The sequence below is a fragment of the Rhinopithecus bieti genome, unplaced genomic scaffold, assembly GCF_001698545.2.
Source record: "Rhinopithecus bieti isolate Rb0 unplaced genomic scaffold, ASM169854v2 scaffold_9877, whole genome shotgun sequence".
Taxonomy (NCBI): domain Eukaryota; kingdom Metazoa; phylum Chordata; class Mammalia; order Primates; family Cercopithecidae; genus Rhinopithecus; species Rhinopithecus bieti.
In genome coordinates, this window is record NW_016806237.1 from 1404105 (window position 1) to 1418312 (window position 14208).

A 14208-nucleotide genomic window follows, 5' to 3' on the forward strand; every position below is an offset into this window, starting at 1 on the left:
GTTCCTGAATGGTATCCTTGATAAGACAAATGTAATCCTAACTAAAGTGCTTCCTGAGTTCTGTGAGTTGTCCTAGCAAATCACTGAAGTGGAGAGGAAGTCATGGGAACCCCAAATCTGTGGTCAGCTGGGCAGATGTATGGGCAGCTGGGGGACCCCATTTGCAGCCAATGCCTAAAGCAGGGCAGCCTGAGGGACTGAGCCCCAGCCTGTGGGGTTTGACACTAACTCCCACTAATTAGCATCAGAATTGAGTTAAATTGTAAGGGTTGGAGAATGGGTAGTTGGAAAACAGCATAATATTAGTACAAGGAGGCCTTACCCCGAGGCACTCCCAGGGTGCAGAGGAGCTTTAGCTACAAATGGAAGGCTGGAGGCGCTGGGTGCCTGCCACCGACACTGACCATGGCATACAAGGCAGGGGTGCCAGTTTGTCCAGATTGGAGCCAAGCTCACCCTAAAAATCAGAGGGTCAGGGGACAGCACAGCGGGCCCGGTCATCAGGGACATGCTCACTCACTATGCAAGGCTGGTGGGGGCCCTGCGCTTCTTAGTCGGCTGCTTTCTGTACCTGGCTGGCACATTGAGCTGACACAAGTGGTTGCTATTTCTGTTCTTTAAATTAGCTGTTCCTCCCAGCTGTATACTGCACTCTTATCTTCAGGCTTTAAACTTAATTTTTACTGTAATAACCTTTTATTCTGCTTCCAAATGACTCCATTATAAAAGGGCATTTTAAAAAACCAAAGACTGTGGCTCCCTCGTGGAGGGTGTCTGGAGTGTGGCATAGTCCGGGAGCAGGCAGCCACGCAGGGCGACAGAGAGAACAGGCACGTCTTTAATTAATAGCCATTCGGTTACGATTATTCTTGGAGTGGAGGGAAAACAGATCTTTTGAAGCGTAAGGCTACACTTTCTTCAGCCACTGCCTTTCGCTGATAGACATGCAACAGCATTATCATTTTAATACATATGCACAAATAGATCAGAGCAGGATAGCTCATCACCTAAATGCTATGTTTTTCTTTCTGCAGAATGTGACCACAATGCAGAATTATACCTGCCAGGAGCTGCAGGTTCATTTTTTTAAGGCACAAGATGCCTGAGAAACATGCAGTGTCTCTTTGGTGACGTCGGGCAAATGCCAGGACCAGACAACGCCATTGCTAGTGGCTCTTGGGCTTTGGGGTGTCTTACCAGGGGGATCCAGGCACCGGGGTAGAGGCCACTGGCCTGTTGCCTCTGGCTGTGCTGTCCTCTCCTCCCCCCAGCATCGGTGGAGGTTCCTTTCAATAGAAAGAGACAGGAGAGTGACTTTTAATTTTAAACACTCATCTTCAATTACAAGGAAGGAAGGGAGAAATAAACAAATCTCCTGCAGGCAGGCTGCTTATCGTAGCCCCGAGATAATGACCTCAGCACAGCAGTGCCTGGGCTGGGAGGTTCTGCCGGGAACACGGAATCAATGCAGAGCAGACTGGGTAGAATCACCCGGACAAAGGCACCCCTCATTGTCCCAAGCTGTCTAAGCTGCCTGCTTTTCCAGAAGCAGAGATGGTCACAGGCAGCCAAGAGAGGGCATCTGAGGTCTGATGTTTTTGGGACAGAAAATCTCACTGGCTTCATCCCCAGAAATGAGCCGACCCGGCAGTGCGAGTCACTGTGCCATGAAAACAACAGCATTTAGTGGTAGAGAGCCTCAAAGCTGGGGCTGCCACATCCTGGTCCCGTTAAGGCAGGAGGAAGCAACAAACCCATATTCCTCAATAACGACTCTGCCACACAGCGTACGGTTCCTTCCCAGGCTCCCGCCTTTCCTGACCATCCAGCTGGGGGCAGGGCTCATGGGGGCTGTTTTGCATCCTGGGGATGATTCTGATTCTGATGCTCGGTTGGTCCACATTTCCATTAAGAAATAAGAATGTTTGAAATTGAAATGCCGGGAGCAGTGGCTCACACCTGTAATCCCAGCACTTTGGAAGGCCGAGGCGGGTGGATCATGAGGTCAAGAGATCCAGATCATCCTGACCAACATGGTGAAACCCCGTCTTTACTAAAAATACAAAAATTAGCTGGGTATGGTGTGCACACCTGTAGTCCCAGGTACTCGGAAGACTGAGGCAGGAGAATCGCTTCAACCTGGGAGGCAGAGGCTGCAGTGAGCCGAGATAGTGCCACTGCACTCCAGCCCGGATGACAGAGTGAGACTCTGTCTCAAAAAAAAAAAAAAAAAAAGAAAGAAAGAAAATTTATCACCTAGAATAAAATGAAGATTTATGCCCTAAAATTAAAAGAGAGAAAATAAGCTATGGTTGGGACACTTGATCAGTATTCACTAGGAATAAAATTTAGAGAAAATAAAAGTTGCTTGAGATTTAAAATATGGTCCATCATAACTCTAACATAAACAGAGGTCCACAATTCAGATGAATTCCTTTAGCCATATTGATGTATGACAGACAGCAGATCTTACTGGGCAGAAAGAACCAAATTCTTGCCAGTAGAACCATAGATCACAAAGAGAAATAAAAAAAAAAAAATAAATAAGGAGGTATCACCACAATCTTCGAAGGCTGTAAGAAAGAAATGAATTCACATGAAGTATAATAAATTCTGGTGTGAGAAACTTTTTTCTTTTTTCCTCTTCCAGCTGTTTCCATGGTTTTAATCTCAAACTTAGAATGCTCTGATAGATTGTGTTCTCTCTCTGGGAAAATTAGGTGGGATTAAAAGATACCAACACCTTATTCAAAGCAGCAATCTGGTTTTGAGCTGAGAATGTCAGGTGCAATTAGAATACTCGATTCATTAAAAAAATGGAAAATCATCCTAAAAGTTTAGAATCTCTGTTTCTACCGTTGTTGATGTTGGTACTTTACGAGGCAGTGGAGGTGGGAAGATGATTAACCATTCGACCAACCAAAACTAAATGAAGTCAATGCTCCAAAGTCCTCCTGGGGAGCTTCCAGTGCAACATCAGCCATGCGCAGGAGGCTGGGGATGCTGTGGCAAAGCCCAGCACATGTGGGTCCCCGAGGGCTGCGCTGGGCCAGGGCCCATCTGCTCTATGTCAGCTGCTTTCAGACAGAGTGCTTAGGAAGGAAAGTGCTAAATTACGGAGGCACAGAAACATAAGATTAGAACAAAAATTAAAAGAATCTCGAGTGTCTATAAGAGACAATGGTGAGATAAAGCCCAAACGAGTAAGTCTGTCTAATGTGACAGTTTGGTAGAACCATGGAAAACAGAGTGAAGTTGTGTCTTGGTGACCGAGTTATCCAGAGTGAGTGGCCCATGTTGAGAGATGCCAGCCCAGAAGGAAGGACAAGAAACACGGAGATTAAAGTGCTCAGCCAGAAGCATCTTGCACGATCTCCAGAGTGAGGGTGAACCTGGGAAGGGCATCTTCTCGAACATCACGCAAGGGACTACCAGGAAGAAAGGAGTGGTCTGTTTCATGTACGTTCATCCTGGCATTTTGGTATTTTACACATGATTTGTAATGTGTATTATAACATTATCCTTAAGTTTGTAAGTTTACGAATGAAATTTTTATAGATTTTCTAGTAGCACGAAATACCTTTGTTTCTTGTGAGAAAATAAGGTCAGGATAACTAATTGGCATAACAGAGCATTCAGAAATACTTGTCTCAAAAAATATATGTTAAGACTAGAGCTTATATTACCAATCCAATTAGAAAAACTAGGGGGGACTTTCATTATGAAGTTAATTGAACAATACAAACTCAACAAGAAGTCTCTGAGTGGTAGATTACCTCAGCTAATTATTCAAGCAAATAGAGCAGGATGCAATTTGTGATGGGGACTAACGTTTAAATTTGGTAAGGCTGGGGTTCTCTACTGCTAATTACCGAGGTCTTCTCCACGAGATGCATGCTGGTTATGATTTCCTGTTGGTGATAAAAACGGCTAATCATGGTATAAAACTCCTGTTCCACGCTGAAGTCATAAAAGCGAATTAGACTCGAAGAACCGCGTGATGGAGAAAGGAGTTATTTAAGGCACTAGAAAGGCTATCTGTATAATTAATGTGTAATTCTGGCCTGGATGTTAATCTGGAAAAATCGGAAAAATCATACCTCAGAGGGCAAAAGTTTAATTTGCACTAACATTTGTGATCAATTTTCACCACTGAACACCCGCACCGATGATTGAGGAGGAGGCGTGAGCAACAGGGCGACTGCATCCTGGAAGAACTCAGAGGAGACACGGAAGCAAAACCAGGGAGAACAGAAAGCTCACAGTGTGACTTCAGGCAGAGAAATACCTTGGAAAGGTGAAGCAGGACAGAACGTTGGCAAGTAACTGAGTCCTACCAGCGTCTTCCGTGTGTTTGACAGATGAGAGCAAATTAAGTGTGATTTGTGATTTTGAAATGCAGTAATAAAAGTGACTCCGTTGGGTTATTGAGAGGAAGGACTGTACTACTAAAAACACGAAACGCTTCAAATGCACCGTCCTGGTCAGTCTTTAAAATGCCATTTGGCAAACCAGTTAAGAGAAAGACCTGAAATTAGAATGAGAGCGTTGGCTTTTCTTTCCTCTTGCCTACGTGCTGTCTGAGTTTGACTAACTTGTGTGTCTTCTCTTCCTTCTGAAAATGGACAAAGTTCAAATGGAAGCCAAAGCCTTTCCCAACAGGGTCCCCCAGGGAGCTCCAGACCCAGATCTGGCAGGACCAGCAAGGGCTGCATCCCTGCTCTCCAGGCCTCACCTGGCCCCTTCAGTGCCAGGTCCTCCTGTTTCACACAGCAGATGTCAGTCATTTCACAAACACCATACAGCAAACAAGCGTGAGGGTGTCCTGGCCCTGGATCTCTACACCCAGGGTTTTGTGTCTTTAACACACACACGAGCCCGGAAACTGACCTTGTCTTCTTTGTCCCCAACCCGGCTCTTCTTCTGGGCCCGCAGCATCAGGGCAGGTGGACGGGCCACTCGGCCCCGCTCTGTCCTTGTATCTGTTGGGCCAAAGCAGCTGTCATTAACATTTCATTTGTCATGGTAGTTTGGAAAACCTAAGCAATCAAAGACAAAATGTGACCCTGAAGATTCAAATTGATCGGTAGACCCTGTGCATTCCACAGGAAAGTGACATTGCCCTGTCCTTGGGTTGAAGTCTAGTAACAAAGTTCTCATCCCAAAGTGAGGATGCACCGGATGATGGGCTTGCAGGGGCCAGAGGCCTGGGCACACACATGCACCCCTGGACTCCCTGGCCCAACCTCCTGGCATCCCTCTCCTGTGCCTGTGTGTGCAGGCAGTGTTCACTCCATCCTGGACTCAGCCTCTTGGAGAAGGACAAGCAGGAAACAAGTCCAAAAGGGGGTGGCCTGAGACTTGGCTGTTGTCCACCTGGTGACAATCACCAGGGTGAGGCCATGACAACTCTCACCACTCCCAGTCCAGTGGGCCCAGGATGGGAGTGCTGTGCCCAGGCGTGTGAGTGTCTCGGGGCTGCTCTCTCACATTCTGGGGCCCCCAGTGCTCGGGGAAGTCAGCAGCCTCCTCCAGTGATGTCAACCTGCCCCCTGTGAACTGGGCCGTGTGGGTCACGGATGAATAGGACACAGGCCCTTCCCAAGAAGGACAAAGGGCCAGTGTAGGACAGAAGAACCAGCCTTGCTGAGGCTCTGCCAGCTGGTGGCCATGATGGGCTGCCCTTGGTCCTGGCCCTGCCAAGGGGACAGGAGGGGCTCTGTGCAGACCACACCACCAGTGACCATGGCTTACTGGCCACCATGGTGGGCCCTGGCTTTTCCAGGGGGCCAGATCCACAGCACTTTGAAAAGTACTTGTTTCAGGGAAGGAAGGGTTTCTGCAAATTCCCAACAATTGTTCCATTTTTGTCTTATCCAAAAGTGTCTATCTAAGTCTCAAAATCTTGCAAGTAGATTCAGGGTGAAACAGGAAAGCAAGGTTGAGCACTGTTTAATACCAAGAATAAAAAGAAGGACCCAACCCTGTAACCACACACCAACCTAAAACCATAGATAAGTTCTCAAAGGAAAGCCCTGGCCAGGTCTCATGGGTGTGCAGGGCAGGGCCCTGGGGAAGCAGAGATTTGTTTAGCTTGATCCAGAGCTCAAGACTGGACAGTGCAGTCAGGGAGGCCTGGGTATGTTCCTTCCTGGCAGGAGGGAGGATCGGAAATTAATGTAAATCACTTTATGCGTGTGTGCACACAACATACAGGTGCGTATATGCACACACTCACATAGAAAGGATGTCCCGTGGCCCCTTCAAGCCACACGTCTGTGCTTGAAGGAAGTGAAAGGCAAGACTGGGGGTCCCACTGGCACACCCCACCTTCTAGCCTTTCTTCCTTGACTCCTGCAAACCGGGGCCCCTCTGCAGCTCCTGGAAGGAGAATTGCATAGCTCCGCATGGGGCCGGCAGTCATGCCGTCCGTGGGCATTGGCACCTGTCTGCCTCGCAGCTGCAGAGCCAGGTGGTCTGCAAGGCTTCCCTCCCCAGAGCCCTTGGGAGGAAGCCCCTTATGAGTTAGGGTTGGGTCAGTTAGCAGATTTATTTCAGATGTGGGGCAGCAACACTGAGGCAGTCCAGATGTGGCCCAGAGGCCCCATCCCCGGAGGTGCTGAGTCCGGACGAGGCAGAAGCACAGCATTCTACCCCCGGCTCCCCTCCATCCAGTGAGGGGGTGGAAGAACGCCCAGCCTGGCTACCACTGTCACTCTGCACCGGCCCTGGCCTGCAGGCTCTCCCCAGGGCTGGGTGGCTGTTCTGCCCTTAGTGCAGGCTGCTGGCAAACAAGCTGAGCAGGGATCCCTGAGGGCACCAGCCTCCTCCATCATTGCCACTCTACAAGGGTGTCCATACAGTCTACACTGCACACTTCTCCCTCACAAGAGGCCTGCCAATGCCGACCACAGGACTCCCATACAGCCATGACCACCCCAAGAGATGCCCTCCGGCCTGTCAGCTCTGTGCGTGGGTCTATTTCAAGGTTGGCCTTGGGAAAGGGACCATCGGCTTTTCACTGAACCGGGTAACCAAGCCTGAGTCAAGAAAAGACTGCGGGGCAGTGGAAATACTTTATTGTCACTCAGGAAGAGAAGCAGAGTCCCTGAATTGCATCAAGATTTCCGGAACTCTGTAAGAATCACTCCCAGAGCCCATTCCTTGTCAAGGTGCCGTGGTCATCAAGCAGCCCGGACACTGGAGCTCTGTCCTGATCCTGCAGGGCCGTCCTGCCCCGCCCATCTCCGCCTCCTCATCTACAAGAGGGGATTAGCGGGCCACTACCTCTCCGCCACAGAAAGGGGCTAGCAGATGGGGACCCAGCCATGCCCTGGGGAATCCTCGTTAATAACCCGGGGCTCTGTCCTTCTGCCTCCATCCTGCAGCTGCCAGAAGCAGCCCCCTGATTGAGGGACAAGGGGGCACACAAGGGAAGCTGAGCCCACCCTTCCCCTGACCTCACAGACCCAACACAAAGCAGGCCCAAGTGACAGGAAGAGGGAAGTTAAACCTGGTGATTGGATGACCCAGCACTCCACATATGGCACTACTGAACCCCACATATGTCACTACTGCACCCCACATATCTCACTACTGCACCCCATATATCTCACTACTGCACCCCATATATCTCACTCCTGCACCCCACATATCTCACTACTGCTCTCCACATATCTCACTACTGCACTCCAGGTATCTCACTACTGCACCCCACGTATCTCACTACTGCACCCCACGTATCTCACTACTGCACCCCACATATCTCACTACTGCACCCCACATATCTCACTACTGCACCCCACATATCTCACTACTGCACCCCACATATCTCACTACTGCACCCCACATATCTCACTACTGCACCCCACATATCTCACTACTGCACCCCACATATCTCACTACTGCACCCCACATATCTCACTACTGCACCCCACATATCTCACTACTGCACCCCACATATCTCACTACTGCACCCCACATATCTCACTACTGCACCCCACATATCTCACTACTGCACCCCACATATCTCACTACTGCACCCCACATATCTCACTACTGCACCCCACATATCTCACTACTGCACCCCACATATCTCACTACTGCACCCCACGTATCTCACTACTGCACCCCACATATCTCACTACTGTACCCCACATATCTCACTACTGCACCCCACGTATCTCACTACTGCACCCCACGTATCTCACTACTGCACCCCACATATCTCACTACTGCACCCCACGTATCTCACTACTGCACTCTACATATCTCACTACTGTAGCCCACATATCTCACTACTGCTCTGAGACCTATTTTTTGACTGGATATGAGTGGATGGCTTTTTACTACCTAAGAATGTGCCAAACATGAATTGTTTTAAATTTTACGTAAAGTACAGCAAAGAGCAAGTTCCAGGGAGGAAGTCTGGAGGGGTCGTGCATGGAAAGCTGAGCTTGTGTGTTAATTTTATGCCATACCCTCTATGTTTTCAACATGGCAGGTGCCTATAAAACACACAGCAATCACAGTAGCTGAAATGTGTGTCTGTATCTTCTATGAGCATGTAAATAAATATGCATTGTGAAAAACTGTGTTAAGAAAACGCAGCCCCCAAGGAGGGCGTAAGCCCGTAATACTGTCCTCAAATAGGGACAGCATTGCCTAGTTCATTCCCCATTACCTTGAGAAAACATATTAAGATATTTTTTGTATTGAAAACAGTTGATCTTTGTAAAAATCAGATCTTAAAGTCTGGCTTTTGAGATAAACGGATTTACATTGCTCCCCGTGAGTGCTTCTTAGAGAAGATATTGTTGATGATCATTTTAAAGCCCCTAATCACAGACACATACCCCCGGAATACCTGTGACAAATGTGTGTGCCTCGCCCTAAATACTGTTCTTAATAACCGGCACTCTTTAACAGTCATTGATTTTGCAGGTACCTTGGAGGTGCGTGGGTGGCACGAGGGGCTCACACACATAACTGGGTCTGCGTCTCAGCCATTCCACCGTGGAAGTGCTTGCTCTACGGCTCTCCGGGGGCCACTTCCGGGGTCCACTCTGACATGCTTAAGTACTCTTTGCTTTGGGCCTCTCCACAAACTCTGATGATGTTGTCATAAAATCCTCCCTTGAGTGGCAGGGAGAACTAGTTTATGGAGGAAAATCAACAAGTTGTAAGACTATGGGCGCTAAAGTACTTCGGGGAGCATGCCATACATTTCCACCTTCCGAGAGAGGCATGGCGGTAATACCTTTCTGTGCAATGCCTCTATTGATCAAACCCAACTCTGAGATGTGAAGTGCTCCCCAGTGGCCTTCGATGTAATTTTCCTCCTGGCAGTGATGAGAGACAAACAGAACCGAGAAGGTCGCATGGAAGTCTGGCAGGAAGCAAAAAAAGCTGTGCTAAAAAACACCCACGTCAGTCAGCTGACAAGCATTTATTTACTGCTCTTACAGAATCCAGCGCAACCCTCCTTGCTGGTGGGGAAGAAGTGAGAGGATGCTCTGAGAGCAATTAGACACTCCTCTCTCTAAGGGCCGCAGGGACTGGTGAGGGCGTCCAGCAGAAAAGTATTCAACACCAGCCCCTTGAAATCAAATGGGGCAACGAAATATCTCTTTAAGAAAAGTGTGGAGGCCGGGCACTGTGGCTCACGCCTGTAATCCCAGCACTTTGGAAGGCCGAGGTGGATGGATCACGAGGTCAAGAGTTCAAGACCAGCCTGGCCAAGATGGTGAAACCCTGTCTCTAATAAAAATACAAAAATTAGCTGCGTGCGGTGGCAAGCACCTGTAATCCCAACTACTCAGGAGGCTGAAGCAGAGAATAGATTGAATCTGGGAGGCGAAGGTGACAGTGAGCTGAGATCACCACTGCATTCCAGCCTGGGCGACAGAGCAAGACTCCATCTCAAACAAAAAAAAAAAAAAAGAAAAGAGAGAAAGAAAAAAGAAGAAAGAAAACTGTGGAAAGAAAAACTGTGTCCTATCTCCTGGGCAAGACTTAGCTTCAGAAACTCTTAGAGCTCAGCAATCAGTTCAGTTCGCCATGTTTCCCTGAAAGAAGGGAGAGGTGGGTTTGCTTGTGCCTGACCCGGGGTCAGGGTCCTGGAAGCTTTTCTGCATTGCGCTTTTAAGTCATGAATCCAGGCCCGAGGCACCTGTTCTCCTCAACGGCCCGGAAGGTGAAGATTCAAAGGTATCTTCATCACCTGGGGTCAGGCCTCAGCTCAAAGGTGGCACCAGGACGCAGGTCCAGCCGATGGCATGTCATGTAGTCAGCACACACCCAAAGACCAGCAAATGCTTCTTACATTGAATGAAGAATCAGAAATTTATTTATTTATTTATTTAGAGAAGGGATCTCACTCTGTCATCCAGGCTGGAGTGGGTTCACTGCAACCTTCAAGTGATTCTCCTGCCTCAGCCTCCCGAGTAGCTGAGATTACAGGCATGCGCCACCACAACTGGCTAGTTTTTGTATTTTTAGTAGAGATGGGGTTTCACCAGGTTGGCCAGGCTGGTCTCGAACTCCTGACCTCAGGTGATCTGCCCACCTCAGCCTCCCAAAGTGCTGGGATTACAGATGTGAGCCACTGCGCCCGGCCTGAATGATATTTTAATCTTGCCTACTGCCTCCCTGGAAGTACCCTTCTAAAATAATTTCCAAGATGCTGAGATAAAGTAGGCACAATAATCTCTTTTTACAACTAAGAAAAGCAGATTAGGTGAGCATTTTCTAGATTATAAAGTAACCCAGTAGGGAGGGCAGAAATTATTTATCAATTTAACTGGTACTGAGCTCCTTTGAAGAATTTGATAATAAAATAAGGGGAAAATACAATTTATGCTTAAGATAATAAAAATGACACGCTCAGGGTCCGTTGTATATGGTCCTAAATGAGGCGTGGTGACTGCATTGATTTTCCGAGTCAGCCTCTTCAATGAGAATCAAAGCATCTAAGGGAACCCTGTCCCTGGGAAGGTGCCTGTGTGCTGCCTTCATGCTGAGTGCCAGATCCACAAGAGCTGCCAGCCCCGGAGGAAGGCAGAAGGAGGAGAGACACAGATTTCAGGCGTTAAAAACAAGAGAAGCCCAGGGGCTAGAGGGGCACTTGAATGGAAGGGGTGCCATGTCCTGCAGGGAAGGTTGGTGGCAGCTGGGAGCACAGAGGCACAGCCTGGAAGTGTCTTTTTAAATTCCCTTCTCCAGGGCCTGCCCCTCTAGACAGAACCTGGCACAGTGTCCTCCAGATGATGTCAGGAAAGCCAAATCCCACTGGTGAGGAGCTGGTGAAGGGGGAGACTGTGCAGCTACCTGGCGCTCCCCCTGGTGGCTCAGGACTGGGAAGGAGGGAGGGGGAAGGGGAGCAAACCCCTCAAGAAGCCCCTCCCCCAGCAGGGCTTTTGACTGCCACAGGAGGGGCTGCAGTCGGAGTGGCAGGTACTCCCTAGGTTTCTGGAAGAGCCAGGGTTCTCTGGTCCATCCCCACTTCTCAGCAGGGGATGTACAGGTGGTGGCCCCGGTGTCTGCTGCACAGACCTGCTCATCTGCCCAGAATATAAGGCCACAGTCAGATGTCTGCTGCCACCTCAGGAGGACAGCACTGGGGGCTGCTGGCACTGGGGCAGGAGGGCGGGGGCAACTCTGACAGAGCACCACAGCCCAGCACACAGGACGAGCCCAGCATGAAGCCCAGCCGCACAGGCTGAAACCCCACAGTGCGGCCGTTTCCCTGGGAGCCTCCTTGAAGCCGGTGCAGGTCTTCCCGGGTCCTGCTCAGTAAGCCAGGAGGACGCCAGCTGGCTGGGCTGCTGTGCAGTTGGAGAGGACTCAGGTCAGCCAGGGCTCCAGAGGCCCCCGGTGGGCGCTGGGCTATGAGCAGGGCCCACAGCTGCAGCTCCGCCCGCCTCTCCCTCTCACCCGCCTGTTCCCCAGCAAAGGCTGGCTCCTGAGATCCCAGAGCACCTCACTGAACTCCACTATAAATGGAGATAATTTTCATACAAACAGCAAATCATTTCTGAGTCCTCCTAAATTTTTCATAGGTAGTGATTTCACAGAGTTGACAAGCTGCAGAGAATTAATTTTCCATCCATTTTTAACATCCTGAACTTCCCTCTTCAAGAACAAACGGTTGTAAAATGCTCAGATCAGAGAACCAGAGCGTGGCGTCCTCCACAAGAAGGGGTCTCAGTACTGAGAGGCAACTCCACCTTTTAACAGGACTCAGCCCTACCATGAGAATTTGCCTCATCATGGGACTCCACCCCTGCAACCTGAATCCATCCTGGAACCTGAACCCACCCCTCTAATAGGACCCCACCCCTGCAACCTGAACGCACCCCTCTAATAGGACCCCACCCCTGTCATTGGTCTCTGTCCTCCATACCCAGCCAGAGTCCAGATTTTCTCTGTGGGTTCTGTCTGACCAGCAGATCTGTTTGACCAGCAAGAGAGAATCTGGTGTCACCACTAGACAGAATGGCCTGGGGAGGTGGTGGGACATTTGCACCAGCGTGATCCAGGGCCTGGGGCACTCTGCTTCTCTGATGAAGGCAGGCTTCCGACAAAGAGGCCAACTCCAGGTTGGAGATGCAGGAAGTGCTGCACCCAGCAGAGTGAGCTTTGGGATCTGAGCGTAACAGGAGTGGAGATGAGGACACCAGCACGCTGATTGTCAGCGGAAGGCAGCGAGGAGAGCCTAGTGCCTGCCTCGCCTGGTGCAGCATGCCTGCACGGATGCATGCCTGTAGGGAGGCATGTCAGGGCCTGTGGGGAAAACCAGCTTCAATGCGCTGTCCCTCCAAGAGAGCTACTCCCAAGTCACCAGGGCACTGCAGCCCACCCCAGGGGCAGGCTTGTCCCGCTGGGTCCACAGGAAACTGACGCCTGAGCACCAGCTGTGCCCAGGGAGGGAGCCACAGAGCCAGCTCCCTGCCCACCTCTCACCTCAATACAGGTGTGTTTAATGAGTAAATGAATGAGCTGATGGTGAGTTCCATGCAATTCACAAATTACACTCAAAGTTCTCATCTTTATCCAAAAGTAGGAATGTTAAAAGCAAAAGAGACATATTAAACCAGACAATTTGTATAAGAAATGAAATAAAAATTCCAAGCACTCTTGTGTCAGGTACATAGTGAGCCAAGTAGGACTTTACCCCAACCTTGGACCAAGAAAAGAAGAGATGGCTAGATGGAGGAGGAGGAGAAGGCGGAGGCTGGGACAGAGACAGAAACGAAGACAGGGATTGAGACAGAGGTACAGATAGGAAGCAGGAGGAAGGTGGTAGAGATTCATGTGAACTTGTAACCATCATTTAAAACATTTTCCTGAAACCTTTTTTCAAAGTATAAATCCATTTCACAGTACCAGGCTGAGTTATTTAAGCAACGCCCACCTTTCAAGGCAGTGCGGGAATTACAGCTGCCGACAGACGGAGAGCTTCAGTCTGCCACTCTGCCAAGCCCTCCGGGTGCTAGAGCAAGCACCCAGCAGTGGGTGTTCCTCCAAATGGGTTGTCACAAAAGTCACAGCTGGGCTGAAGACTGCTGTTACTCTGGGTGCTTGAGCTGAATCAGGGGCTCTGGTGCCCATCTGAGAGGGCAATGCTGCACACACAGAGAAGCATGCACACACACAAGAAGCCATGCCACACACAGACACGTGATCACACACGGAGAAATAGGCCCACACACCAAGAAACATGCACACACAGAGAGTGTGCACCACCAGGAGACACACGCACACACAGACATGTGTACCACACAGAGATAGGCACCTCACAAAAGAGAAATACGTGCCCACACACACCAAACACGTGCAACACCCCCAAACACATGCACACACACAGAGACACGTGCACACCACACCAAGACCATGTGTACCCACACATAGAGATTTGTGAAACACAACCAAGACAAGGATCCACACAGCAGCACAACAAGACACATGCACACACAGACCATAGTAACCACAGAGACACATGCCACAATAGACAGGTGTAACACACGTAGAGACACATGCATACCACAGACACATTCCCACACCAAGCCACACATAATGAAGAGACACACACGTACACTACACAACACACAGCCACGCAATGCCCCACAGACCAAAGCAAACGTTGTGTGAATGGATGGGGCTTTCGGCCCACCTGTCACCAGCGGATAAAGGCAGTGCTCACAAGCT

At 49.7% G+C, this 14208-nt stretch overlaps 1 protein-coding gene across 1 annotated transcript in view; it reads right to left on the minus strand.

The window, feature by feature from the left end:
- Nucleotides 1-14208, minus strand: part of TCERG1L (transcription elongation regulator 1 like) — a gene marked incomplete at its 5' end in the record, with an annotated part of 233204 nt that overhangs the window by 71761 nt on the left and 147235 nt on the right. The window contains 2 exons of the mRNA XM_017875317.1: nt 1198-1286; nt 4891-4982. Coding sequence (XP_017730806.1) covers nt 1198-1286; nt 4891-4982 — 181 coding nt within the window. The remainder of the gene's footprint in view (nt 1-1197; nt 1287-4890; nt 4983-14208) is intronic.